Source organism: Gobius niger (genome assembly GCF_951799975.1).
Source record: "Gobius niger genome assembly, chromosome: 2".
NCBI classification, from domain to species: Eukaryota; Metazoa; Chordata; class Actinopteri; order Gobiiformes; family Gobiidae; genus Gobius; species Gobius niger.
Window position 1 is genome coordinate 14,860,549 of NC_136853.1, and position 27,788 is coordinate 14,888,336.

Sequence of the window (27,788 nt, forward strand, 5' to 3'; positions counted from 1 at the left end):
AAGTGGGTATAATATGCAACAACCCCTCCTGGTGTTAACATCATCAGCCGACCCTGGGGACTTGACCATTTAGGGGAAAATCTATTCATCAACGTAAATGCCAAAATATTTGTACTTTTTGTTTTCACTGAATTTGTATCTGGAAGGATGCATGAGACTAGGGGGACTAGATTTTCAACATTTGGTTGACTGAACCACAACATTTGCTATGGAAACTTCGTATTTGACGAACACAAAGCCAAAAGTTAAAATGTTTCAGATTAAAAAATAAATAAAAACACTACAAAAACGGGACATCTAGGACAGAGCGTGTGTAAAACTGGGACAGGTCAATGGTCTTGGATAAATTCACAGGGACATTGGGGACTGTCCCGGGGAAACTGGGACATCTGGTCACCCTACATTAGATGTCATAAATAAATCAAAGAAAAGACAAACGCATCTTGTTTTTACCTTTTTTATTGCAACTCAGTCACACAGCAGAACATCTCAATCAAAAACCATGATTGACGACACATTTAAACTGCCAATCTCAAGGCATTGGAAAGGTCAGAGCGCCCATTCTTTGGAAATGTCTCGGTGGAATGAGCTCCCCATAGCTCTATCTGTACAATAACAGCAATAACTTAATTTACAATATTTACAAGTAAAATGACGTATGTAGAGTGAAAATTAAATGCAAACATTTTTAGGTATGTTCTCAGATAACCGACTTGGATAAATGATAGAACAATGTGGGAGTGCATGAGGTTCCACTTCACTTTATAGTCACCAATATTTCAAGGGCACTTGTAACAAACAGCGTGTAGCAATGGAGCGTAATACATCCATAGTCTCCACACACCTCTGGTGTGCATTTTGGGGAAACTGACTGCTGCAGGAAGATTTTTCTGTCTTTGTTAGTGTATTTGCTTAAGGAAAGTTTATGCTAATTTACAACTGAAAGAAACTGAAAGTGACATATGCATTAATTTAGAATGTAACAAATACCCCGGTTGTATAAGATAATACAAGCATATGAAAACTGTAATAACATGTTAGACAGAGATAGTTATGCGAGGAATATGCACACAAACACAACAAAATACCTTCAAAACATATCATTTCCCCTCTAATACAAAGGCCACAAAACAAAATACAAACAAAGACAAGCAATGTTCACTTCACACAAGTCATTGCTTCATTCTACTGACAGTGTCTTTTTAACTGATTCCTGCATGTCAGTCTCAAATGTTAAACTCTGCTTAAATTACTGACGCCTCAACAAAACGCTCATGCATGCATGTACATTGTCTCTCAGCCTTTCTAAAACAACCCCTTATCACACCTTCTGGGAGCATGGGTGTGGCTAATAAACTATACAAAACAATGCAACACTCAGCACAAATCAACACTGTCATCCATAGAAGTCGGCAATGAAACGTAGCTTATACCATCTTTTAAAACATCCTCATGGCTAACAGACACTAATAATAACTACACAACAAATAAAAATGACTTAAACAGTGCAAAGGAATTAGAAATAGCTCTGGGATCAGTTTAAATGTTGCTGTAACATTTCGTTGTCCTGGTCCTTCTCTCCTCAGCCTTACATTCACTTGTGACTTCTCATTTCAGACATGGAACCATCACCACATTCTGCACAAACAGATCTTAAAGTGCTCGCAGTAGGACAAGCCGAAGTCTTTGAATCAAAAGTACATTTTAAAGTTCAGGTTTTTTAATATTTTAAAGTTTAAAATAAATGTTTGATTATCATAATCGTCAAGTCTTTAAAACGTAAAGCCAGTCACAGAGCTGTCCTCCTACATCTAAAATTAAAACACAAACGACTTTTTTTTGGTCATTTTGACAACAGCAATTCGAGGCTCCTATTTACCTTACCTGAGCACACATATAAATGATTGAACTTGGAAGCGGAGGAAAAGCAATGGTAAACACTTTGTACATTTGAATTAGAAGCATGAGAGAGTACGGATAAATGTCTATGTATAATTTAGGAGATTTCTCTTCTGTGCAAAGAAAGTCCTCTTCAAGACAGACAGGCATTGATTCACCACACCAGTGCTTTGACCTACTGACACAGCAACGGTCCACTTTCTGATGCAAAAATGGTCAGCAGGAGAAACGAAACCCTCGCTCTTCAAGGTGTAGTTTTAACTGGAGTAAAAAACAAACAAAGGTGGTATTTCTTCAGAAGATGAATATGTGATTTGGTGTTGCCTATGCTCCATTACGCTCAGTCTCAAACACACAGCCCAGATTGCAGAGCTGATAGGCGGCGTACGATGCACTCTTTACCTGTGAAAACAAACACGGTACCTTGGTTTACTATTTACAACTACCGCTATTAGCATTCATGAGCAAGAAGTCAGCACAGTCAATCTTTCCTTGCCAAGAAGCACTCACATTTGCTAACACTGAGGATGTCCTCCTGTTCAGAAAGCAGCATAGATAAGCCCTCCATCAGCAGCAGGGCTTTGTGATAACGCAGGATGGATGCCTCCCCCTGGTGGAACATCTCATCCAGCGCTGCAGCCTGGACCTACACAGTTTCACAGACAAAAATCAGAAATCCCGACCGTGTGCTTGATGAGCTGCATATTACTGGACAGAATCAGCTCAGGATAATAGATAGTTTATGTTTGATGACCATTAACTTGTCTTTTGTCTTTTTAAGTGTAATCATCATGTAATTTAATGCATCTTTCTTGTTCTGTAATGCACTTTGAATAACTTTGTGTACCAATTGCATTCTACACATAAAACAGTCACAACTGCTCTGAAATGTATCAGAGTCTAGCATAAGTTTAGCAAGGAACACAGTAGTTATATGTTATTCCAAAATAGTTCACCCCTAGCTTGTGAGCAATGTTCTGTTGATTGCCTGTCCCCTTTAAATTTGCACCTGCTGGACTTCCGTCTTACCATCTGCACAGTGTGGCTGAACAGCAGCCTCTCAGCAGTGATGGTGCTGATCTGGTCCATTAGGCGGTGCTTCCGGGAAAAGAAGTGCTCCAGACGCGTGCTAAGAGAGCGGCAGGATGCGACGCTGGTCTTGTAGAGCTCATTCAGCTTCTTCACAACTAGATGCAGAAAAACAAGTTACTTCTACAACTCTTGAAAGGCAGCTGGAGCTTTGCCATTGTAGTTTATAAGGCTCTGTGTACCTTGTTTAACAGTTGTGGATGGATAGAGTTTGCCTTCTTTCACTTGTTCCTTTGCTGTGTGTAAGGCAGTCGACAAAAGATCTGCACTCTTTAGATAAAGGACCAGTTGTTCTGCGTAGCTAAGGAAAGAAAACAGACAAACAGTTCATACTTCTCTATACTAAATCTATTCATGCAATAACACTATTACATGTCTGTACTCTGGGCATGGGCAAAGAGCTTCCTGGTTACTTGGGGCCATTGGGGACAATAAAGGAATGACATATGAAAAGAACCAATAGTTGCTGTGAGAGATTCCTCAAAACTTGCGTGAATGACTCTAAACCCTCTGTATTTTGTGTACACTCATGGGACGTGGGTCTGGTCACTACTTGCACGTTTGCGCCTCGAGCTGAACTCTGACTCGATAGACTTTGTTGAGCCATCACTTGCACTTGAGCTAAACTCTTTTGAGACCTACAAATGTCTTCTTCTGAGATACTGAAGAGGCACCAAGAGGTCCCACAGTTGCAGCACAGTGGAGGCGTCACAAGAGGAGCTACAGGAAAGAAGGAAGGGCAGGAGTAAGAGGAAGGAGGGGGTGGAGGAACTGACCAGTGCACGACACCACGCTCTGACGCAGGGACAAACCCAGGAGGGAGTGCACCATTTCAGAAGATCAAAGGAGACAGAAGGCAGCCAGGCAGGTGTGGGTCAGATTGACGGCTCAGCCGCAGCAGCTCAGGACTAACACCTGAACACTATTTCATTGTACGCTTGTATAAAGACAATAAAGCACTTACTTAGTGAAAGTGACTTAGGGAAGTGACCTCCCTCTCTCCTGGTGCAGCTGAATTGTTTGCCTTTTTCAGTGAATTGTTTGCCTTTTTCAACGAACCACGTTGTTTTTCTGGATACTTTTGTACGTCTTTACCGTGTTTTTGTGGAGGTTTGGTGGATTTGTTTACTTTGAGAGTCCAAAATGGTCCTGAAGAAAGCAGCTTTTTGAAGGTAAACAAACTGCTAGCTTATCAGCTAAACCCATTTGAGATCTACAAACATCTTCTTCTGAGACACTGAACAGTGAAGAGGCACCAAGAGCCCCCACACCTGCAGCACGGAGGAGGCGTCACAAGAGGAGCTACAGGAAACAACAAAAGGGACCAACGAGGAGATGGTGATAGACTGTGGAGGGAGCTGTGCAGGAGGAAGAGGAAGGACGAGGTGGAGCTGACCAGTGCAGGACACCACGCTCTGAGACGGTGACAAGCCCAGGAGGCGGTGCACCGTTTCAGATGATCAGAGGAGACAGAGGGCAGCTACAGTTTCTCCGTCCTCCAAGGTCATGCGGGTGGAGTGGCTGAAGGACAACGAGATCATGGACCCGGCCGAGGACAGGAACTTCTACATCACCGTGGACCACAACCTGATCATCAAGCAGGCGCGTCTGTCCCACACGGCCAACTACACCTGTGTGGCCAAGAACATCGTGGCCAAGCGCAAGAGCTCCACCGCCGTGGTCATCGTCTACGGATTTCCCATCAACCAGTGCTCCTCCTGTGACCAAAACAGTGAAGATGGCGGCCGCGACACAACCATCTTTCACCAAAAAAAAAAAGAGTGGAAAACGAGTGGTGCGCACTGAATGGGTGCTGCTGCCGGATGCTCTCTCAACGAATGCAATTTCTCCATCTGTTAGATCAATAAAGTACCATCTTATCTTACCTTATCTTATCAACCCTGCTCGAACATCAAGGAGCCACTAAAAACATCACGCATGTTCAAGTTAAACCTACCTTTTTAGCCAGGCCTTCAAAAGAGGCAGGATGACTTGGTTTAATTATTGTTTAATACACGTTTGAACTGTAAACGTATGTGTTTTATCCTTTGCTATTGTATGTTGCATCAATGAAAAGCACTTTGGTTTAAAATTGAATTGAAGTGAACCTTTTACCAAAGTCATTTAGAATAAACTCATCACTATTCCGTTTATTTACTTCCTCACAGTAAATGTTCTTGTCGCTCTTCTCCTCACTGATTGGTTTACTCCACTGCCTGGTTGCTCAGGTTTGCTCTGCCCAAGAACAATTGTTGATGCAGCCTCAACCGCTGGTGCGGCACTTAGTACTGCTTTAAGTGTTTGGATTGCCTGCAAAATCCACACTAAGTAACTTGTTTACCTTAATAAATCCTTTTCGTAGTCCCTCTGGGCGTAATACAAGTGTTAATGGGGTGATTGGGGGGTTTTTCATCACCTACTGGAGTATCTTGCGAGAAAACCACAATTGCAACTTTCCTGCACCGAGTCGGAGGCCCCAATACACACAACTTAAACAGTATTTACAGCCAAGTTTGAGTGGAAAAAAAATGTGTAATTGGATGTACAATATCCCTCTATCCCTTTGTCTTTTCTGTCAGCGTAGTATTTACTCTCACGGACAATGAATGAGTAAAAAAACATCCTACAACACCTGCAGGCGCTTATAGCCTCTAGGGGCATGAGTTACTTGGTACTGCTTTAAACACAGTAAAATTACACTGTAACATCGCCATTTCTTTTCTTTTTGCCTACCTTTAAGCACGTGGGAAAATGGACCCATTATTTTCTCCACTTGTTAGCAATCAGTTGAACAGTTGGATATTGAGCAGAGAGCTGTTATTGTGTGTGTGTGCATGTGTGCGTGTGTGCGTACGTGCGTGTTGGTGTACAAGCGTCTATCCCCTTTCCGAATGAGCCACATTGGTAAGAGCCTCACCTCCACTCTCTGCTGAGAGAGCTGATCTGATCTGCCACCTGGCTGTGCTGCTGGCGGGGAGGTGGGTGAGCCATGTCTGTATGCTCTGCTGTGCTTCCACGGGCTGTAGCCACCTCCACAAGACAGCGTGCGAAATCCAGGGTGAAGCGCAGGCTCTGGACAGTGTCGGTATGCTCTTGCTGCTCTCCGGCACCGCGGAATGACAGCCATGAAGACACAGGAGGGGAAAGAGCTGGCTTAGGTTGAGAATTTTAAATGGAAATGTACAACAGCTCTGCATGAATTCATGAACTGGTTTCTCCAAGCGCACTTACAGCTATATTGTTGCCGAGGCTTTTGCGGCTGTTATCAATTTCATGCAGTTTTATTCCCTCACATGTGTAATGTCTAGGCCCTTGTGCCATGCTGGGTGCTCGAGCTTAATAAATTGCAGCACTCTTGGAAGCAACTTTTACCAAAGTAAGATAGAAGTGTGCTGATAATTTGACTTTCTAGCTCCTTACCTCCATCAGCGTCTCCTCAGGCAGTTCCGGCGCCTCAAAGGCTACAGGACCGCCCAAGTTGGCTGTGATAGGATCAGTGAAGCTCAAGCGAGGGCTGGAGGGAGCCTCGAAGCCATCCAGATAGGTGCCTGTCAGAGGGTACCGGCTGGTCAAGGAACCCCCAGAGCTGACTGAAGTCAAAGATCCTGCAAAATGGAGAGGGAAGAAAAATGTAACTGTTTAATTGGTATGCTGCCACTCTGCATTAAAAAAAAAACATTAAACATTTAAAGGCTGTGTACTAGGGCTGTTCTTATTTTTCTATGGGTAATAAATCATATATGCAAAATATCAGCCTGATATAATATGTTTTGTGTGTTTTGATGCCATGCTGCAGGTGAAAAAGGAATCCACAGGGTTTTGGCCATGCTGTTTTTTGTGTATAAGAGGCTAGATTTAGCTTGTTTCTTGATAAATCACAGCTGCTTTTTCAGTTTGAGGGAGAAAGAGTACCGTTATAGAAGGACTTGGTCACAATATTGGTCACATCAAAGCATATTTTGTTGATACATTTCGCATTCAAACAGCAGTGTCCTAGTTTTGTTTTAATCAGTATCTGTTTAGAGTGTTCAAAGTTCTGCTATTGACCAGTGTCCTGAACTGAACTGGAGAAATGTACATAACAGAGGTTACACTAACCGAAAATTCTCCGTCATTTATGGACTATTTTTAGCTTTCACGGAAAAGGAGGAGTGGTGCGTGGAGGTACGAGCAGACGGAACTGCTAAATATTGTCCCGTTCACCCACTGTTTCTTAAACATTACGTCAAAATCGAGCAAATACAAATAATAAGCTCCAATTTTCTTTTGTATTAGTGTAATATGAGCCTTGATGTTGATGAGCAGATGATGCTCTAATTAGTCGTCCTCCTTTGAGACTTTTACGCACAAGCTTTGACACATTTCTGTTGCAAAATTGGTGTTCCCTGACTTTGTTCAGATCATGTTTAGTTTAGATCCATTTATCCAGCAATCTCACATTTTTCCTGATATTAATAATATGCAGCCTATATAGAGGGTATATACACTTCAAAACTTTTCGGAGTCCCTCTGGGGGTAATAGAAGTGTTAATGAGATGATTGGGGGGTCTGTCATCTCCCTCTGGTGTCTCTGGCCAGAAAACCACACTTGCAACTTCCCCTGCCTCCCACCTGAAGGCGCAACACACACTAATGGAATAAACGAAGAAGAAGCTAACAGGCTAACGGGCAAAACTAACTGCGGGCTAGCGCCAATCAAACAGTATTTACAGCGAAGGTTGAGTGAAAAAAAAAAAGATCTCCATTGTGTAATTGGATGCACAATATCCCTCTCTCCCATAATCTTTTCTGTCAGTGTAGTATTTACTCTCACAGACAATTAATGAGTAAAAAAACACAACATGCTGCGACACCTGCAGTGGCGCTTATGGCCTCTAGGGGCATGAGTTACTGACAGATAAAAATAGCTCATGACAGAGAGAAATGATCCCTAGCGAAACCACTGGTTCATAATGATGTGACTTTTAAGTTCCCGATAATCAGCACTGTATTTCACCGCATATTAATGGTGTTAATATTTTATCGTCTAGGTTCAGGAGCAGGACCTCTTCAATCTCAATAAAATGTTGTTTTTTCATCAAATAGAATAGATTAACAGTTCAGATCTAGTTGACTGAAGAACAGTTTCATACACAAGGCCATCGGGAAGCTGAACTCCCCTGGTTGCTATTATGTGTACTGTTTTGCAGAATAAAGTAACAAATTAAAATCTGAATAGAAAACAGCTAACAAACATCGCACAAATAACCAGTGAGTAAACAATATATACTTGCAGATGTTGCAAGCTGAAACACGTATCAACACACGTAACACTGAGGTAATAGTCCTGAAATATGGATGATGGATGGAGCAGAGGCTGAAAAATGGCTGCCACCTCTCAGTGTAGACAGTGTGATAAGAGAATTGAGTTCAAATTACCTGAGTATTTCCTTTGTCGTGAAGCCTGAGGAGGGGTGCTGCCGGTGGGAGGAGAGCCCACAGTAAAGGTCACCTGTCTCGGGCTGCCAGAGCTGGGAGCGAAGCCACCAGCACCACCAGGGGGACATGGTCCTATAGAAGCAAGGCAATGTATAATGTGGACAGTATCGCTTCAAAATGTCATCTAGTTATTATTTTTTATATATAATTATTTATTTGATAGGGACAATGCATTTTAATGAACATCTGAAACGTTTGCGATGTAAATATGGCAGATTAAAGCGAAGATGCTAGTTTCCATCTGTAGTCTGTAGTCCGTACACATGTATTTCCAATCACCCACAAGACTATTCAAGCAATAAACTAGAACCTAAGAATTGACAAAGTTTTACTTTGTTTGGGATGTTCTACATTAGAGATGGGACAATTCACAATCTCAGCAAAGCTACAGCCATACACTGCATTAACAATTATTATGCAAATTGTGTTTCAGGGTCATAAAGGTAAAAAATAAATTAAAATTCAATGAAACTCATGGATGGTATTGTGTCTCAGGGCTCTTTGAATCGCTGACTCAATCTCAGATGCCTTTTATGATTAGTTGTGAGGTAAGTACAGTTAAGGGAAAAACTACTGAAGAAGGACGTTCCACATTATTAAGCAGACCAACATTTTCAAGCAATATAGGAAAGAAAAAGGATCTCTCTGCTGATGAAAAGCAAGTTGAATGGCTTGGACTAGGTATGAAAACCTTCGATATTTCACAAAAGATGAAGCGTAATCATCATACTGTTAAGAGATTTGTGGCTGATTCACACACAGGTTTGTGCAGATAAAGACACAATGAGGACGGTTTCAGGCAAATACATCAGATTAAGAGAACAGCTGCTACAAAGCAACAAACAGATATTTGAAGCTGCTGGTGCCTCTGGGGTCTCTCGAACATAAAGGTGTAGGACCCTCCAGAGGCGTGCATAAACCGTCTATACGGCCTCCCCTAAACTTTTCATTGCTCAATGCAGATTTTTTTTTTTTTCTCCACCTTTTTGACACTGAAATACCATTTGCATAATAATTGTTAATGCAGTAAAATAATAATAAGAAGAAGAATGCACTAGTCTTATATAGTGCTTTTCCATATGATGAAATTCACTTTACAATGTTGTGCATTATTCATTCACTCCATACTCGGTGATCGTATAAGTAGTAAGCGAGGCAACCAGTCTGCGCACATCAGCCCCCACCACCTACCACTCACTCACACACACTACATTCGCCAGGCTTCCTGGTGTCCCCAAACAGTCTCCCATCTAAGTCCCGCCAGGTGTAGATGTACCCGCCAATTTTCAGCCTCTTTTCCATTTCCTTTTCTTTTTTTTTAACAGTAATATGGTATATCGGCCCATCCCTGGTTATAACTGAAGAATTCTTACCAATAATGTCAATGGCTTTAGCAGATGTGAGGTTCTCCGTGCTGCCCCTCTCAGCCACAGGTGCATTAGGGCCAAAAGCAGCTATTAGCAGCATGTCTGACAACCGCCCAGCGCTCTGAGACCTATTTAATGAACTTCATGTTATACTGTTGATTTTTCATTGTCTTTATTAACTGTGAGAAAACCTAAATGTCTGTACCTCCCAAAGCCTTTGGCGTCGTCAGTCACTCTATGTATGCAGTGGGAGGGTTGTGGCTCGGGTGGGGCGGTCCTGTTGGATGGAGACCCCATCACCAAACCCTGAGTCAGGAAGGTCATGAGGTTCGGGGAGCTGGTGGGTTTGGGGAACTCAAAAGGAGGGATTGCCTGCGGGTGAAAACAAAAAAGAAAAAACTTACCATCACATAAAATAACATAATCTCTTCTGATCAATTTCCCCCCTCATCAGATTAAAAAAAAAAAAAAAAAAAAAAAAGATCAAGATTATCTTAAAATATATATATATATTTCTTAAAGACAGCAGAGACATTTTCCTGTGGTTGTGATCTCTGGCTTGAAATATTTTATCCCCAGAACGAGAAATTTTGTATCAGCACCCAAAGGCCGCACTATCACGGCAAATCGGCCAGACATTATGCTCCATGACAAGAACAACAAAATCTGCTATTTGATTGATATGGCTATCCCAGATGACAAAAACATCTTAAAGAAAGAAGCGAAGAAAATCACTAAGTATCGAGATCTGGAGATTGAAATCAAGCGCATGTGGAACACCAAAACTCGAATTATGCCAATTGTATTCGGTGCTTTAGGAACTGCCAAGAAAGGGCTCCAAGAGCACCTGGACAAACTCCCTTGCAGAATCAGTGCCAAAGAAATACTAAAGACGGTGCTGCTGGGGACTGCCAGCATACTTCGCACCAGCTAAAATGCTGAAAATAATAAAAATATTAATAATAGGACAATAGTTTATACACGCTGAAAGGAGACAATGAACTTTGAGACAGTTTTTGTTTAATGTGGATTCTCCCAGTAATGACTGAGATATTAACCAAAGGCAAAAACCAAAAAAAATCTGCAGTTTGCCAGTTACCACAGTTACCATAGTTGCCATCATGGAATTTTCAGTTGCCCTCTACCTCAATTTTTAAACTATTGTATGTTTAGAATGTTCTGATGTCACGTGAACGCAACCACTTACGTTAAAGGTACACTGCGTAACATTTTGGACAAAACTAAACATGTTCCTAATGACAAAGAAAATGCTATTACTGCAGTGTGTAAAGAATGGACTTGGATGAGAAACTAACCTGTTTATAGCTCAAATTCTGCTGCCTTTTGTCACATCTCCATGGAAACGAGCTGGAGACGTACCCACTCCCAGTAAAGTTTACACTCATCCCTTAGGAGGGGTGAGCCTCATAAATGTTTGTTTGTACATTTATGGGGTATTTTTCAATGATGAAAATATCTGTCATAAAATAAATGCTTGTATTTCAATTTTATTTAGAGGGTAAAATTCTACGTGGTGTGGCTTTAAGTAAATGTGAAAAGAAAAAAAAAACAGATTTAGTGAAAGTGAAAGTCTGATATACTGTTTCAGCATTTTTGGAATCTTTCCAAAGAATACACCATACAAATGTAATTAAAGAAATAATTCTCAAGATGTGATGCAAGAAAATCAGCTTGAAGCTTTTGTCGCATCTACTCATGATGGAAAGATTAACCAAACATTTTACTCAAGAAAGAGTAGAGTTACTTCAAAGCAATATCAGTGGAAGTGAAAAGAACTGTGTGAAGAGGTACAGTTAAAACAAGAAGGTAATATGCAATCACTCTTTTACTCCCCTTGTCACACATATGAAAAATGCAGAAGACCTACCCGGGAAGGCGAGCCCAGTATGGTGGGCAGAGGGCTGCGCTGCATCAGCTCACTGAGTCGAGGCGAGGAGTGCAGCGGTCTCACAGCCATCAGGCCGGGAGACGGGACTGCGATGGGGTCCGAGTGCTGCTTCCGGATTTTCTGTCTGCAGCCTGCATTGGCGCACTCCAACAAACAGGGAGCACTGTGGAGCCGAGATCCCAATCCCGTCTGATGCTGCTGCACCGTTGGCCGAAGTTCAGCATGATGAGCTGCAGGGTGAGGCGGCATGATATTAGACACACACACACACAAAAAAAACTGGAACAATTGCTGAAGCTATGCAGAAAAACAAAAGGCAAATAAACAACAGGCAATTGCAAATCACTGTAGTGTGGCAACAGGATCTTTGCTAAAGTGAAAAGAGCAACAGTGTATTCAAAGAGTGTGTGTGGAAAGTGGGTGCAAAACAAAAACACTGAGGGCCCCCCCGTCTTCTACCTGGCACATCTTGCAGCCAATGGTTAGCAAAAAGGAGCGCGACTGAGACGTGCTGCAAGAGCGCTAAAGCCTCTCCTCCTCTCTACAGCCTGTACTTCATTCAGCATTTAGGCTACATCCTTTGTAAACTCTCACAGGACAAACTGCAAACTCTACTCATCCCACTTCTGAGTTAAACACTGTTCGTGTTCCGAGAGAAAGAGAATATACCGATGGTCCCGCTCTGGCGCTGGCATCGAAGAGTGCTGGGCCCTCCAAGCGGCAGAAATTAGATCAAAACACCAACACGTCGTGGAGCTTTGATTGTATAGGATTTACACTAAAAAAGGTGCTTCCAATACTAAGTAGAAGAACGGTATAGTAAGGTATCGAACATGTGGCGTTGCCTTTTCAGAAGCCTTTGGGCTCTTCTTGTAAGATTGATCATATACATAATACTTACCTTGAAATGATAAGAAAATGACATTTGTCTGTATAAGTACTGACTTTATTATGGACACCTCTGTTATTGTAATGCACTGTTTCTAAACATAATAGGTAATGGCTGTACGGGCATCATATAGAAATAACTCCTTTGCAGCTTGAGGATAGACAAGACAATAGATGGGTGAAATGAAGAGGATGATCTGCGCTGGAGGACGGTTGACCTGTCGACTTCTCTTATAACATTGCTACAGATTTTTTTTTTTTAAATCCAAGCATTGTCCTCAAAGCAGAATGTTAATCAGGCCTGCTTCAGTATGTGAGCTGAGCTCCAGCTCCTCACAGATTTGCCGGAGGTACAGTAACTGAGGAGAATTGTTTGTGAGTCAATAACAATGGGTATTTTGTATTTTTACATTTTACATTTGGATGGCTATTTTGCTGTGGGTCGAGAATGAGAAATTCTATCTGCAGCCATGTTATTTTTTTACGCGTCACGGATTTACGATTTACACAAGCGACACGGAGGTGGGATTCATGCATCGGATCAGAAATACTGTCAGTGAGCGGTCTGGTCCTGTCACACAGAATGGAGGCTATTTTCCTGGTGCTTTCCTTTGTGTCACCTGTGGCTCGGAGGATTGTGCTGCTGAAGCTGTTAAAGGTCACCACACAATGCACAACACACAGCGCTTTACAGAGCCTCAAAATGACAGTTAAATGTGGATGTTACACGGGTTTGATCAAAGGTTCTGAGACCTGAGCTTGACTTGGATTTAAGAATTTATGTAATGTTTTTCATGGCGTGGACCCAAAAGGAAATTGGAATAAGTGGGGATTTCTTGCGGATTACCTTGAGGAGAGAGCTGGAAAGGCCTGGTACCACCCAGGGAAAGGCGGCGGTTAGCGGGCAGCACTCCCTGGCCGTACAGGGGAGAGGGTCCTTGGCGACCATAGCCCAGCGAGCTGTTACTGCTGCAGCGGCGCACTGTTGTTGACATCCTGAGCGGGCATTATTGGAGGGGAACATTACTTTCAGCATTGAACATTTACTCCCCAAACTTTTCTTGACACTAACCGCGGCGAGCTGTCCTGCCTGGTGCTCTGCAAGTTCTGCTCCATGCGCTGGTAGTTGTGGACCTGAGTGGGGACTGGGATAGGCAGCGACTGACCGTGGTTACCATAGTTACTCCCCGAGAAGTCGCTGGGCCTGCCAAAAAAACACCAGATGAACAGACAGTGCCAATACTGTCAGATGAGACAGAAGATGGGATGGATGAATTTGTGTGGAAGAGTAATCACAAGCTGTGTTGTGAAAACACTTGCACAATGAATTACTGAACATTCCTCCTACAATGAATGCTATTTGCATGCATGCATACACAGACGAATGGTTGAAATTAACTGTTTCAGAATTTAAAAAAAAAGAAATTCCCAAACCACCACAATGATAGTTGTTTGAGGATAACATTAAATCGCTATTTATCATACTGGGTCAAGCTGTAAAGTTGTGCTATCTGTGGGTCAGGCTGTACAGTCGTACTATCTCTGTCATAGCCTTGACTGTGGTGCTCAGGCGCCACTCTCAGCCACTGAATGTGTGCTTGTGTATCAGTATGACGGTCTAAGAGGATATTTATCCCTTTTCTGTGGAAGCATAGACAGACTTGAATGGTAGGATGAGCGCAATGTCTCGAGTTCATGTCTCCGGGTCCCGCACCGATGGTAAATAAACTTCTCCTGTATAAGACATCCAGACTGCCTATTCTTCATCTATCCTCTCGAACACCATTGTTAATTCTCTAACAATAGTGTTGTAATTTAGTGTAATTTTACCTGACAGAACTCGGGGAGCCGCTGTAAGATGGAGAGTGTGGTGGCGTTTTACTACACAGACCGGCAGACGCCAGGAGAGAGCTGCGAAGACACACAGGGACAGAGGACAAGATAAACCTTTTATTACGCTGCAGCAAAAGACCAAACATTTATTATTATGTGACAGTCATCAAATGACTTCAGTAAAGGTTATGGCATTCTGTAAAGTGATTATTACCTGCTGTTCATGAGGCTGTCCTGAAGCGCTTTGTTTTCACAAGTTGGCTCACCTGCTGGATTACAAAGAGAAATAGACAGTTGGAAATGGGCAGGGTAAAACAACAGGGCAAAACAAATCCGGTAAATACAATTAACAAACAACAACAGAGATCCTAGCTGCGGCTTGTTTTTGGCCTGCAATGGTTCTATTTTAATAGAGCCGGGACTTTTTTCGATCAACTCCAGTTAATTAATTACATAAGGTTTAGTGCGATTTAAAATATCAATCGAAATTAATCACACTTTACTTCAGCGGCACAGACACTTTTTCAGTTTCCCTTTTCCCACACGACGTTGCTTAGGGACGAAGCCAAAAATAATTGTACTGTCAAAATTGTTTCTTCACAGTAAAGCCACATAAACTTCATTAAAAAGATAATTCTCCAACGTCTTGGCAGGACAAAATAAATCAAACTGCTACGGTCTTTGAAATGTTTGAAATGATCCACTTAAAATAAGCATCTAAAATATACCTCCTCTAACACAACCTCTAAATAAATGATGCTTAAATGTGATTAATTGCGATTAATCCCACCGCTGATAACGTACAGAACTTTACAATACCAGAACCCAAACTGTCCTCTTTTTCTACTTAATATCAAAAGAAATAATTGTAGCAGCGAGCACCAAGTTTTTTTTTTCTTTTGATAGTACCAAACGATTTTTGCTATACCACTCTGGCACCTTTTATCGGCGCCCGGCTCTAGTCAGAATTAATGGAATTTCCCAGTACTGAAGATAAAGATTGTCTCTAAATGTGAAGAAATGGCTGCTTGCGTGACAAACGTGATCATCTGAATTTGACATTTCAAGCTCAAGCTGATATCTGCTTACTGTTAAAGTGAGCAGGAACCATAACAAAGTCATCTGTGTCGCAGGAGGAGGAGTTCTTGCTGCTGCCCCCCCCTCCTGAAGAGTCTTTGAGTAGGAACCCAGTGGCCTCCTTTGTGGGAGAGGCCGGAGCTTTGGGCCGCACCGGCTGCCCCTCAGCTAGAGACTGCTGCAGAGACCCAAAAAAACCACACAGTCACAGGTTAGCATGTGTTGTAGTGTTATAAGGATAATTAAATGTGAGGTACAGACCGGTGGTGAGGCCAGGTGAGAGGTGGAGGAGCTGCTACAGGAGCTGGCTGACGCAGAGCTGGGGAAGCAGGTCATTGTCACAGTGGGGGTTGCTGAAAGAAAAGGCTCAAATTATGTGATTTCATTATTTATTTTTTTAAGAATTAATTGTTTGTGTTAGAAGGCCACTGTCTTTAATAGTGGCAGCCAACACAAATGTTTTCACTCTTACTCTTTTTCACGGATGAGCTGGCCTCCAGGAAGGGATGACTGAAGAACTCATCTGCCAAGGTCAGGAAAAAAAATGACAATTATCATTTTTTCTATTTTATAGTGAGAAAGATTTTCCGTATAGCAAAGTAGTGCATTGTAGTAGCCAACATATTGATGTACTATTCACTATCTCAGCTAAAGGAGAGGGAGCGTGATGCAAAAGGTCATGTTTAGCAGTTGCGTCTGCATTCACTACACTATTTCACCATTTTTGAAAACTGAGCTATAAACAGTGAATGGACCGCGCTGACTGACCAAAATCCATCCGGTCTTTGTGGTTGCGCTGCAGCAGTCCCAGCAGCAGATGTCTCAAATGGGATGAGGTCTCTCTGGGGATACTGCAAAACAAAGAAAAAACAACATTAGGTTGTTGCACAAAGCACAATATGTTAGACTGAAAAACTTGAGGCTTCAGCAGTTTATTGCTTACTTGGGGGTAAGACTTGTATTTTTCTCATAGAACAGTCGAAGGTCTTGGGGACTGCTGGCCTGAAAGTAAGAAGGAAATATAAATACATATTTTCAGACACTGATACCACTAACAATGGTATGCAATGCATAATGTTCAGCTCATTTCTAATGTCAACATTATTTTGGTGTCGTGGATCAAGTATTGTGTTTTACTTTACATAAAACCAGAAAATTAGCCGTTGTGTTGGAGTCGTGTTAGAAAAAAGTATTACCAGGGCTCCAAGTTGTGACGTGTCTAATTGTGTCAAAGGAAGTAAAGCGACCAGACAGGTCCATATAACCCTTTTATGTATTTAAGGCAGTGCTAAGTATCTTGTTTACCCTAATAAATCCTTTCCGTAGTCCCTCTGGGGGCAATACAAGTGTTAATGGGATGATTGGGGGGTCTTTCATCTCCCCCCGGTGTCTCTGGCCTGAAAACCACAATTGCAACTTTCCTGCCACCGGGTCAGAGCCACCAATACACACTATTGAAAACACGAAGAAGCTAACAGGCTAACGGGCAAAGCTAACTGCGGGCTAGCGCCACTTATACAGTATTTACAGCTATGTTTGAGTGATTTTTTTGTATCTCTATTGTGTAATTGGATGTACAATATCACTCTCTCCCTTTGTCTTTTCTGTGAGGGTAGTGTTTACTCTCACGGACAATTAATGAGTAAAAAAAACGCAACATGCTACGACACCTGCAGTGACGCTTATGGCCTATAGAGGCATGAGTTACTTAGTTCTGCATTAAATTGTCAAAGTATAAAACCAATGTAGGTTCCAACTTCCAGTCATCCCTTTAGAAAAGAGACAAGACATGTTTAATACACTTATAAAGAATGAAAGCGCTCAGCGACAAACCAGCCGAGACTGTTGAGGAAGTGGGACAAACAGTCGCTGGCACTCGAACAGTGAGTGAATTGTGTTGCACGCCTGGCTGCTGTGAGACACAGACTACCATTAGTGCTGCAATCATTAAATCCATGCAAAGTCAGCCTGAGAGTAAAAGCTTTATAATAGACTTCTTAATCCTCTGAAAACTAAGTGAGCAAACCAAATGAAAGAATTAAAATGCCTTGGGGACACAAAGTGTGAATAATGACTGTACATCCCCATTTATTGGAGGAACAGTGCAGTGAAGCTTTCTCATATGAACGAATGTGGCTTGTTAAATGTAAATAACCTTTAAATACTATAGAGCAGGGGTGTCCAAACTTTTTTCATGGGGGGCCGCATATTGAAGCGTACACAGGGTGAAGGGCCGTAGATCGGTAGTTAGTGCCGCAAAACCTTCGACTAGCAGAGGTTTAAATTGAGCCTCATACCTCTATTTAAGCTTAAAACCTTCATGCCAGCTCTGTCTCACAGTAAAATGTTAGTTGTTCGGTTAGAATTGTATAGAATTATTACATTTCAGTAAAAAGATCCATCTCTGGTGATGTGTACCGATACAGCAAGAGGCCGAGGGCCACCATAAATTGGTCTGAGGGCCGCACTTTGGACACCCCTGCTAGAGGAGGAGAGTCTGCAATACCCACTTGAAAAGGTGCTTTTCCGGTCAGGCACTGAAACACGATGGTTCCTATGCTCCACAGGTCCGCCTTGGCATCGTAGTTTTGGGACATGATGACTTCAGGAGCCTGCTCGGCCAAATAAAGCACACCATTGAGTGGCATGGCTGAATAATCATGAAAAACCTAAGACTTAAAAAATTGTGCATACCATGTACATTGGGGAGCCGCAAAGTGTTGCTGCCATCATGTTGTTTTGAAGATGGCGGGCAAAGCCAAAGTCAGCTGGAAAGACATGGGTGAACTGGTTACATTTATACCCTGCACTGGATTGTGAGTGACAAAAACCCAGCTTGTGATTTGTTTGAAATGGCACCACTATTAGTTTCAACCAATCATGAGGCGTCATTGCCGTGAGCACTTGTTTGTTTTTGCTGTGGCTGATGCTGAGATGAACAATTATCAAACTAGCAGAAAGTTTGATCCGTGATGTTTGAACTGTGGACTTAGCTGAACTCGGGGCATATTTGTGTACAGTGCACGGGACACCGAGCAAGCTCTGACAGACTCTTGGGGATTATAACATTGTGTTTGACTGGGGCTGACGAATCCCAGGCTGCTCTCTCCCACAGGGCAGCTTTTTTTCTATCCAGAGCGAAAGAGAATTACACGGCTTTTGGATTAACAGACTTTCAAAACATTTAAATACAATACACTGTACTAGGCCCTTGCGTTTCCTTTATTATGGTGGTTTTCAGCCTATATTCAAATCCACAAAACTAAAATGCAGAAACAGATTTTTGTGTGTTATTAATTTGGTCCAAAACACTTTATTAATAAAGCATCCCCTGTTCAGCTGCAGAAGCATGCAACACAAGGCATCAAAACAGATGATACAATTCATTTGCGTCAGTCATGCTTTATGCGTTATTTGCACGCAACAAAAACTGGACAGCCCTAAAAATAAAGTGATGCACAATAAATCTTAAGAATAATGAACTTCATATTGACCTATAAGTTGTAGGAGTAAATGATGTAAGACTGTAGCGTCCTTTGAACTTACCGATTTTGATGCAGGTGTTGTAGCAGTACGACTTGCGTCCTGGTGGGAAGGAGAGCAAAATGTTCTGGGGCTTCAGGTCTCGGTGGATGATGCCTTTGGCCTGGAGCACCCTCATGGCACCTGTAATCTGTTGCAGAAACACTCGAATGGTGTCCTCACTCAGGGTGCCTTTGGCTGCACACACAGACCAATACAATCTGTTACTGACACGATCTGACCTTCTGTTTGACCTGTCTACTGTGTATAGTCCTGTGTATACTCAGTCTAACAGCCTTGCAAAGTGAATATAGCACAGCACAGTCCAGTGCAAACCTTAAATAAAAGTCATAATCACCGCCATTGCTAAGCACATACAGATACTTATGTGCAAAACCTGTAAAGCTCTTCTACCTGTAGTAGTATAACATCTTTTTTTGTTTCTGGGAACAAAGATAAAGCGGTTTCCTGTTGCCTTTCTGTCCCAGACATTGTTTTTTTTTTCCTCTGCCCTCTAATCATGTCTAGCGCCCTTGTTTTGGCTTGGTTCTTTTTTTAAATTCACCTTTTGGATGACTTCACAGTTGGCAACAAAAATTAGGAATAGGGCAGGCCAGGATATCCACAAAGCCCTTTAAGCCTTGCTTCAATTGTAGCTTTTCTTTCCTTTGGAGTGCAAGAACAACAGCAGCCCTACTAGTTTGGAACTGCTGACCACTCACAGGGCACTGGCCATGTTTGTAAAACTGCGAATCACAGCGGATTTGCAAAGGATTTTGTTTATTTGGCCCGAGCCGAGGACACAGTGTCCCCCGAGAGCCAAGGATTCACCGAGGATTCACAGGTAACAGTGATCAACTGTTAGTGAGCCCTAATGTTGCCTGGGGTCCGCAGGAAAAAAATACTTAAAGATACCTCAAACAAGCAGTTTCAACATCAAATCAAAAATGGAAGATGTTTATTGGGCGAGCAAATGCAAAGAAGTACAAACACTGTAAATCAGGGGTGTCAAACTCATTTTGGGTCACGGGCTGAAATTAAGCTCCCACGGCGGGTTGCCGGCCACATATAATAGAGAAAATGTTTCCAATAAATGAATAATAATCAGCTGTGATTTGTTAAAAGCCCCAACTTAAAGCAGTACTAAGTAACTCTTCCCCCTAGAGGCCATAAGCGCAACTGCAGGTGTCGTAGCAAGTTACGATTTTTTAACTTATTAATTGTCTTGGAGAGTAAATACTACGCCGACAGGAAAGGTGAAGGGAGAGAGGGATACTGTGCATCCAATTATACAATGAAAATATATTTTTTCACTCAAACCTTTCTGTAAATACTGTTTAAAGTGACGTTAGCCCGCAATTAGCTTTGCCCGTTAGCATGTTAGCTTCTTCTTCGAGATTCCATTAGTGTGTATTGCTTTCTCCGGACCGGGGGCAGTCAAGTTGCAAACATGGTTTTCTGGTCAGAGACACCAGGAGGAGATGAAAGACCCTCCAATCATTCCATAATCACTTGTATTACCCCCACAGGGACTACGGAGAGGATTTATTAAGGTAAACACGTTACTTAGTACTGCTTTAACTGTAGCTTCATTAATACACTTGTACACTTACACTTGTATTGCACTTTACAAGCCTGTGTCACAAGTTCTACATAGTAGTCATTATTCATTTACTCCACACTCGGTGGTGGCAAGCTGTTATTGAAGCCACAGCCGTCCTGGGGCAGACTGTCCATTTACCACGTGGCTATATAATGTGGTGTTCATATCCTGAGCTTTTATTATGTCAGTGCCCTCTGCTGGACGCGTGTGGAACTCTTTCCTTTTTTTTGTTTTACGTTTAAGGCCCCCTAGTGGCGAGAATGAGCATTCTGGTCATTCTCTAAAAAATCATAACTCCGCACACGAATGGGCTAGAGACTTACTTTTTTTTTTTACATACTCTGGAATTTATTGAATTTATGCTCTATGAGGCAGAGGCCGGATTAAATCATCTCGCCGTATGGTTGACACCCCTGCTGTAAATGATTATAGAGACGCAAACATCTCGAGATTGCATGCACCCTGTGTCTGCAACTGGGGCCAGGGCTTTAATTATATTGACTTTACAAGATTGAGTTCACCATGCCTACTTTAATTAACTAATCCAGAAGCATCAACACTTCAAAAAAATACAAATTAGAAAAATGATTGTGCAGGATATTTGTGAAGTATTAATATACCAAAGTTAATTTAGTTTGATGTATTTTATTCATAAACTTGGCTAAAGTGTAGATATCTTTACAACAGCCTGTTGATACTCACAGTGCAAGTAGTCAGCAAGGTCCCCGCCATTGCAGTACTATCAGAGGAGAGAAAAAACAGGAATAAACCAACATATTTAATACAAAAACAAATTTTATTACACACCCATAGTAAATTACAGAGTCTTGCAAAAGTCACTCACAATGGATCCAATCTAAGCATGGCTAAAGCCAATTTAACTGGAGGCCATTGAGGCTGATGTGAGGCTGATGGCGCTTGAAGCCGGTGCTAATTATAGCCTGGCCATGTCAAAGCTGCCAACAAAAGCTGGGACAATACAACACTTAGCAAACAAAGGCACAGGCTTCAGCGGGCTTACCTCCATCACCAGGTACACCGAGCTGGCAGTTTCCTACAGAGCAGATAAGAGCACAGGTAAACAAACATCTGTCACGAGCAGACAATGAGAGGAACAGGTGGCAGAGGAGCACAGGGGTTCAGGGATATGTTATACCTCCGATATTGCATCAAAACACAAATGTTTAAAGTGTAAACCAAGCTTTTGGGTTATAAAGACTCTAGATAGGGGGAAAAAACTGCAAAGGAGTCTCCTGTTCTGTTAACTTAAAAAGAGCGTGAGGGATTGAGGAAGTGTTTGGCTTTACCTTTTTATATTCAATGGGGAAATTATTGGAAAACTTTAAATAAAACTTGTGGGGCTGCATGATATATTGTGTCGCAACAGTCAGTGATTCAATATCCATATCACACATTCATTTCAGTAATAAACTTTCTAATTTACTGTTTGTTGTTTTGGTCCTGAATTTGTGTTTTTTGAAGTTAAATTGTGTCAAAACAAGACTTAAACGTGACTAAATCAGGACCAAACAAAGGCTAAAATGGAAGGAAATTAGGAAAATCACAGCTCAAACACTGTATTTAAGACCCCAAATGTTAAAAATCTCGGTCAGATGGAAGAGATCAGTGATGTCATCGCTCTTTACAATATGGATTTGGATATTGCCTCACACAGCATTGTGATAACATTAATCTATAATCAATCAGATTGTGAGATACAGTAAGACCAATAGTTTGGATGAATATTATACAAAGCATTCCCATCCCTGGCATAAGATCTGTTTTTTCCTCCTGTAGTGTATCCCTGGGGGTAGCTCACTCAAGTGTCTTATCACAGGACAGCAGATGTCTGCAGTCTCATTCTGGCCTCACTATAATATCTGATTGAAACAACAAGTCAGAGTGGTTTGAACGCAGCTGAACTCAAGACAGAACACTTCAGCCGTCAGCACACCCATCCACTAATATTCAATTGTATTTTGTATATTTGTACATAATACTTCTTTACATCATGTGTATTGTTATGATCTTAATCCTGGTTTAATGAATGATATACTTAAGGTGTGTGATGCTGCTGGGGTCTCTAAAGAAAAATGGTTGGTGGTTGTGTCCTCCGGATTGTGATAGAACTATGTTTATATTGAATATGTATTCAACGTCCTCCTTGTCATCATGTCATTGTACTTTTATATGTGACAGCCAAGACAAATTTCCCGCCGGACGAATAAAGAAACAGGATTATTTGGTGATAAACAGTACAGCTCTGGAACAGGATCCTCGTCTCCCCCAAAAATCAATTTTGGCAACATAATTACAACATTTCAAGCTGACTTTTTCTCAAATAGGACAAATGAAAGAAGTGTAGTGGAAAAAATAAATAGTTAGAGGCTCTGATGAGTTTTATGAAGGCCTAGTTTACTGAACAGAGAAAGGTACCAGGCATACGTATGCAAAGATGACCTCCCAGCCCAGCAGAGTGGCTGCCTGCTCATCAAATGACCGTCTCCAGGTTTTTATTCTGTTACAATACAGTGGGGGTGAAAGCCACAGGGCGAAACAAAGCCACGTCCTGATAACGAGTTCCTTACACTCATGTGCTAATTCACTCAGGATTTGGTATCTCCACAACACAATACATTTCAATCAGGGGCACGAGCTTAGATTCAGTGACAAAGACAGTGCTGCATTTGTTTGCATCAAAATGTGTGGCCCAGGCTACTCAGGGGCCTCGACCCCAGTTTGAGATACACTGGCTGAATTGAAAAACACACTTAATCACGTTGACTAAGTCATGTAGAAAATATTGTTTGAACAAAATTATTTTTGTTGCAGTTTTCTAAAGTGACTGAAAAGCTAAATGGGGAGCACACAAGCTTCTCATAATATGTTATTGAGTCAACAAAGCTTCTGACAACACAACAGCACCAAGTTGGTTTCCAGCTGTAAGACATTTTAAAACTATTGTGGCTTCAAATAGGCAAATTTCAATATTAACAATACAGTAAGAGTGACAAAACTACTAAATATTCCTATCAAAAACACCAAAGAACCTAATAACATTTACAGTTATGACAGACTTCACTTTGGCACGTAATAGCACCTTTAATTCATAAAGCCAAGCGCGGCCCGAATAAAAGTATACAGTTGGTTTTTTTTCACATGTATTTTCAAAAGACTGTATTTCCTCACAAAGTTCTGTTGTATTATTCAGGAAATGAAACCATAAAAACTGTCTAAACTTTAAAAGCAATCATTTTTGAGACAGGCTTTTAAAACAGCGCCATGACTCCGTTCTGATAAATTGGAAATTGGGATGAAGGTGCAATATTGTGATACAATATTATTGCAGTAATCCAATAAACCATTTCACTTTCAGTAGACACACATCATAATTAATTTGTTTTTCCTAGATTAGGAAAATTCTAATACTAAACCAGCACATTACTTTGTTGTTTTAGGCTGAGTTTGTCTAAAACACATCAATCTCGGTCAGATGGAAGACTTAAGTGATTTGGCTATACATTGTGGCTTCTGGTGATACAGATACAGCATCATCGAGTATTGCGATACAATACTTTTTGTGATATATTTCTGACCCCCCAGTTGAGAACCACTGCAGCAGAAGCTGATAGGTTTGTGTATTAACAAGGCACAACATTGTTACCAATAGACAAAAGCAACAGAGGGTGAGGTGAGGTCAAAGACTCGTTTGAGCACGCTGGTAGTTGAAGTCTAAACGTCCTGGCAGATGTTGCTAAAGGCTACTTGTTAATCTCTAAGTAAGACAATCTCTCCTGGTGATAATAAGTCCTATTCACTGGCTTGCCTTGCTGGGGGTACAACATTATTTAGAAGCAGGCGGAGTTTCCTATAGGCGGAATAGAATTTCATGGTTATATATTTACTTTTTAACGCCCTTAAACTACACTCCTTGTTTACAGAGTAGGCCTACAGTACACACTATGCACTGCGAGACACAAGGATGCATGCAACAGTAGTCACACACACCAATTCATCCTTCCTTTCAGTATTTGTGGGTGTATTACAGTAATATCCCGACTATATAAACAAGCTGGGCTAACCGGGGTCATGCACCCTGTGTTGTCATAAAAGATAAAGCATGAGGAGGAGCCACGCGACTCCAGACAGAATGTAAACAGTGAAAATGTGAAGTACCAAAGTGTAACAGGATGCACCACAAGGACAGAGACAAAGGCACAGTGAGTGAGCACGTGCACATTTCCATACCTGAAAGTCCAGTAATGCAACGATGTTCTCATGTTTTAGTTCCTGGCAGAAAAAAGAACAATTATTATCTGAGGATCAATAAAGTTCTTACATTTCCATCCACAAAGCTTTATTTTGAGACATGCGGCGAGAAAACAAGAGTCGCAGCGCAGCACTTTGCAGGCGTATATAATATATTTACTGAAAAGCATAGCATTTGTGGAAAACCAAATATCAAATGATAAGAAAAACAGACTTGGTGAGGCTACAATGGTGTTTAACAATGAAAGAATCATGCAGATGAACTCTTTGTTGTTGGATCCGTTGCATGGCTCATGCTTACCTTGAGAATTTTGATCTCTTTCCCCAGCAGAGTTTGGGATTTGGCCAAGTTCTTCTTGTTTATGCATTTCACTGCCACCTCCCAGTCGTGTTTCTGTAAAGACACAGGGGATTCCAAATTATTATTTGCAGCGGAAGCCAAAATATGACTTTGCTCTGAACAATAACAAAAAAAAAACACGTATTACGCATGTATTTGACCAACATCAAACACCGAACACTTGTACACTTTAACAAGGCACTTCAGGGCATAATTAGCCTTTTCTATCTCATTGGGTTGGGGCGACATACCAGAAGGTTATTCATGGTTTAACCTCTCACCCCCAGCCTTAAAGGAATAGTTCACCGTTTTTCCATGCTGAGATATGTTCTTACCGGAGCTTAGACGAGTTGATACGTACCTGTCTGGTCTTTGTCTGTGCCCGTGGAAGAGCGTGGTAGCTTCTAAACTTCACCCCGTTTGGAGCTATAGGAATACATTGGGAGAGGCCAAATGCTAACAACATCTTGCGTCGTTTTGCACGACTGAGGGCACGCACAAAGACCAGACAGGTACGCATCAACTCGTCTAAGCTCAGGTAAGAACATATCTCAGTATGGAAAACTGGTGAACTATTCCTGTAACCAAGTCCATTTTCTCCAATTCAGCTTTACCCCCTTTGTTGTCACTTTGTAAACCGCTTTTTTGTCACATTTTTGTTGCTATTTTCACGTCTTTTTCCCCCCAAGAGGCTTTTAGATTTGGGTAACGCCAAACTGGACAAAATGTGCTCGCTTCAGATGGGGGTTAAGAGGTTAGAACTGAAGTGGGAAAACTAGTTACTCTTTTGCAGTGGCTGGGAGACTGGTCACTGTTCAGGTTTTTCATGGTTTTGCCGGAGCCTTTCCTTGGTTTCACTGGGCAATGACACAGAATTTCACACAGTCCAAGAACATACTTTGGCACCGTGATCATGTCAAAGGTGTGGCTTGTCTCGTTTTTAGAAAATACAGTGTTTTCCTGGTAAAGTGACAGTGAAGTAGTTCCATATTGGCTAAATGCATCTAAAATGATCATATTGGCCTCTCCAGACTTTGAACAAGTTGACATGTTCAACCAGGGGATGCTTTCGGCTGCAGACAAACAAAAACAAAATGCAAAAAAGTCTGCAATCTGCTGCAAAGATGATTCAACTGATCATAATGTTTGGAAGTGGCTGCTTTCTGGGAGCTAAACACGCACCTTCGTCTGCAAGGCCTGTCTTAAGGGCGTACGACGATAACAACACAACACTGGAAGGCAGAAGCGCGTTTGGGCCAAAGCCTCACAGCGATCACATTCAAATAGATTGAGACACATTGCTGCCGAAGCTCGTCTAGATCCACAATAGTCGATTTGCACACGGATACAAGCCGGGGAACTCACCTCTTTATGCCTGCCTTTGAAAACGACAGCAAATGCGCCATGCCCGATCAAGTCCTTTCGACTGAACTCGAATTTGCCCACAGTCTCCATGTCGATGCAGGGTGTTTTTTGTACTGCTGCTGCTGCGTTTGTACTAGTGAGACCCGCGCAGAAGACCAGGAGGCCCGACCTCGACCTGCTTTTGGTGGGTAGCTCCTTTCTCGTCGGTCGAGTTTGGGCAGCAGCGGAGATGTCCGAGCCCTCCTCCACTTGCCATGGGCTGCCGTCCTGACAACAACAACAAGCTTCCCCCCTCTCTCATGTTCACACGCAGAGGTTTGGAGGACTGACTCTCAGTGAGGCGGTAGAGGTAAACCCACTGATGTCATCGTGCCCACTACGAAGTTGGTCCACTTAGCATTAGTAAAAGGAAAACCGGGTTGACCTGGTTTGTAGCTGTCGTTGAGATGCGTGCCACCTTAAAAGCAGTTCGCTGCGTTTGTTTATATCTCGCAGAGCCTCTCTTTGGTCGATTGAAACGTTAATACTTGCGCAAACTCACGTACGGAGCTCTATATTTGATGAAAGCTGGAAAATATCTAGTCAAATACCCATAATCTTTCGCTATGAACAGCTGACGAGCTGCGAGTCCCGACAGCGATCGTCCCAACAAAGCGGAGACCGTGTGGACGGCAGAGCGCATGCGCACACCAGTTACAGCTGTGCCTCGCTGACGTCACAGAGGCCCGTTTAGGACCGTCATGGATTAAAAAATTGGAAATAAAAAAAATAATTAAAAAAAATCCTCGTGCCACTTGTCACCTTTGTTTAAAAATGTATACATTTATGGAAAAAAATGTAATCCATATTAGTCCATGGGCCAAACCCCAAAATCTGGCAAATCGGTACCGAAAAGGTGGCAAAGGCTATCGTTGATTTTTAAGTAGGTCCATGTCTGAGGTTTATATTTTTGTATGATAGCCTTTTCAGAGTCACAGCTTTATCATAGTTTTCAGCTGTTGAAGTGAACCAACGCCATGTCAAAAAAGTCGCTTTTGACACTGGTCCATATTTTGGTTGAGGCCATTTCCAGCCCATTAGATACTGATTTACACCATGTATTTGGTATCATTGTAAAGAAGACGTTTTCATGTTTCATTTGAGCCCAAA

General features: G+C 42.0%; 1 protein-coding gene across 2 annotated transcripts; it reads right to left on the reverse strand.

Annotated features, from left to right (window-relative positions):
• Positions 1-453: 453 nt before the first annotated feature.
• On the reverse strand, positions 454-27,304 carry ulk1b (unc-51 like autophagy activating kinase 1). Of its 2 annotated transcripts, none has more exons than XM_079552579.1 (27): positions 26,640-27,304; positions 25,236-25,328; positions 24,914-24,955; positions 21,687-21,719; positions 21,368-21,404; positions 19,087-19,260; positions 18,235-18,308; positions 18,051-18,152; positions 16,484-16,542; positions 16,309-16,391; positions 16,013-16,063; positions 15,802-15,893; positions 15,553-15,715; positions 14,678-14,732; positions 14,461-14,541; positions 13,703-13,834; positions 13,478-13,626; positions 11,722-11,972; positions 10,039-10,205; positions 9,840-9,961; positions 8,407-8,538; positions 6,409-6,593; positions 5,906-6,084; positions 3,171-3,289; positions 2,929-3,086; positions 2,410-2,545; positions 454-2,301 (listed from the first exon to the last, which is right to left on the reverse strand). In XM_079552579.1, exons 1-27 carry the CDS (start codon positions 26,727-26,729, stop codon positions 2,246-2,248), a joined length of 3,015 nt encoding a protein of 1,004 aa, XP_079408705.1. In that variant the 5' UTR covers positions 26,730-27,304; the 3' UTR covers positions 454-2,245. The 2 variants fall into 2 exon arrangements, with proteins under 2 accessions (XP_079408705.1, XP_079408704.1); XM_079552578.1 differs by having other exon boundaries at positions 15,553-15,718.
• Between the last annotated feature and the right edge of the window lie 484 nt (positions 27,305-27,788).

What these genes read in the sequence shown, in the direction of transcription:
- ulk1b (XM_079552578.1), bottom strand. Translation starts at nt 26,729, where the DNA reads ATGGAGACTGTGGGCAAATTCGAGTTCAGTCGAAAGGACTTGATCGGG. An exon ending in TTGCATTACTGGACTTTCAG is followed by an intron (nt 21,720 to 24,913) that starts GTATGGAAATGT and finishes TCTGCTCTGTAG; the next exon opens with GAAACTGCCAGCTCGGTGTA. An exon ending in ACGACAAAGGAAATACTCAG is followed by an intron (nt 6,594 to 8,406) that starts GTAATTTGAACT and finishes TCCATTTTGCAG; the next exon opens with GATCTTTGACTTCAGTCAGC.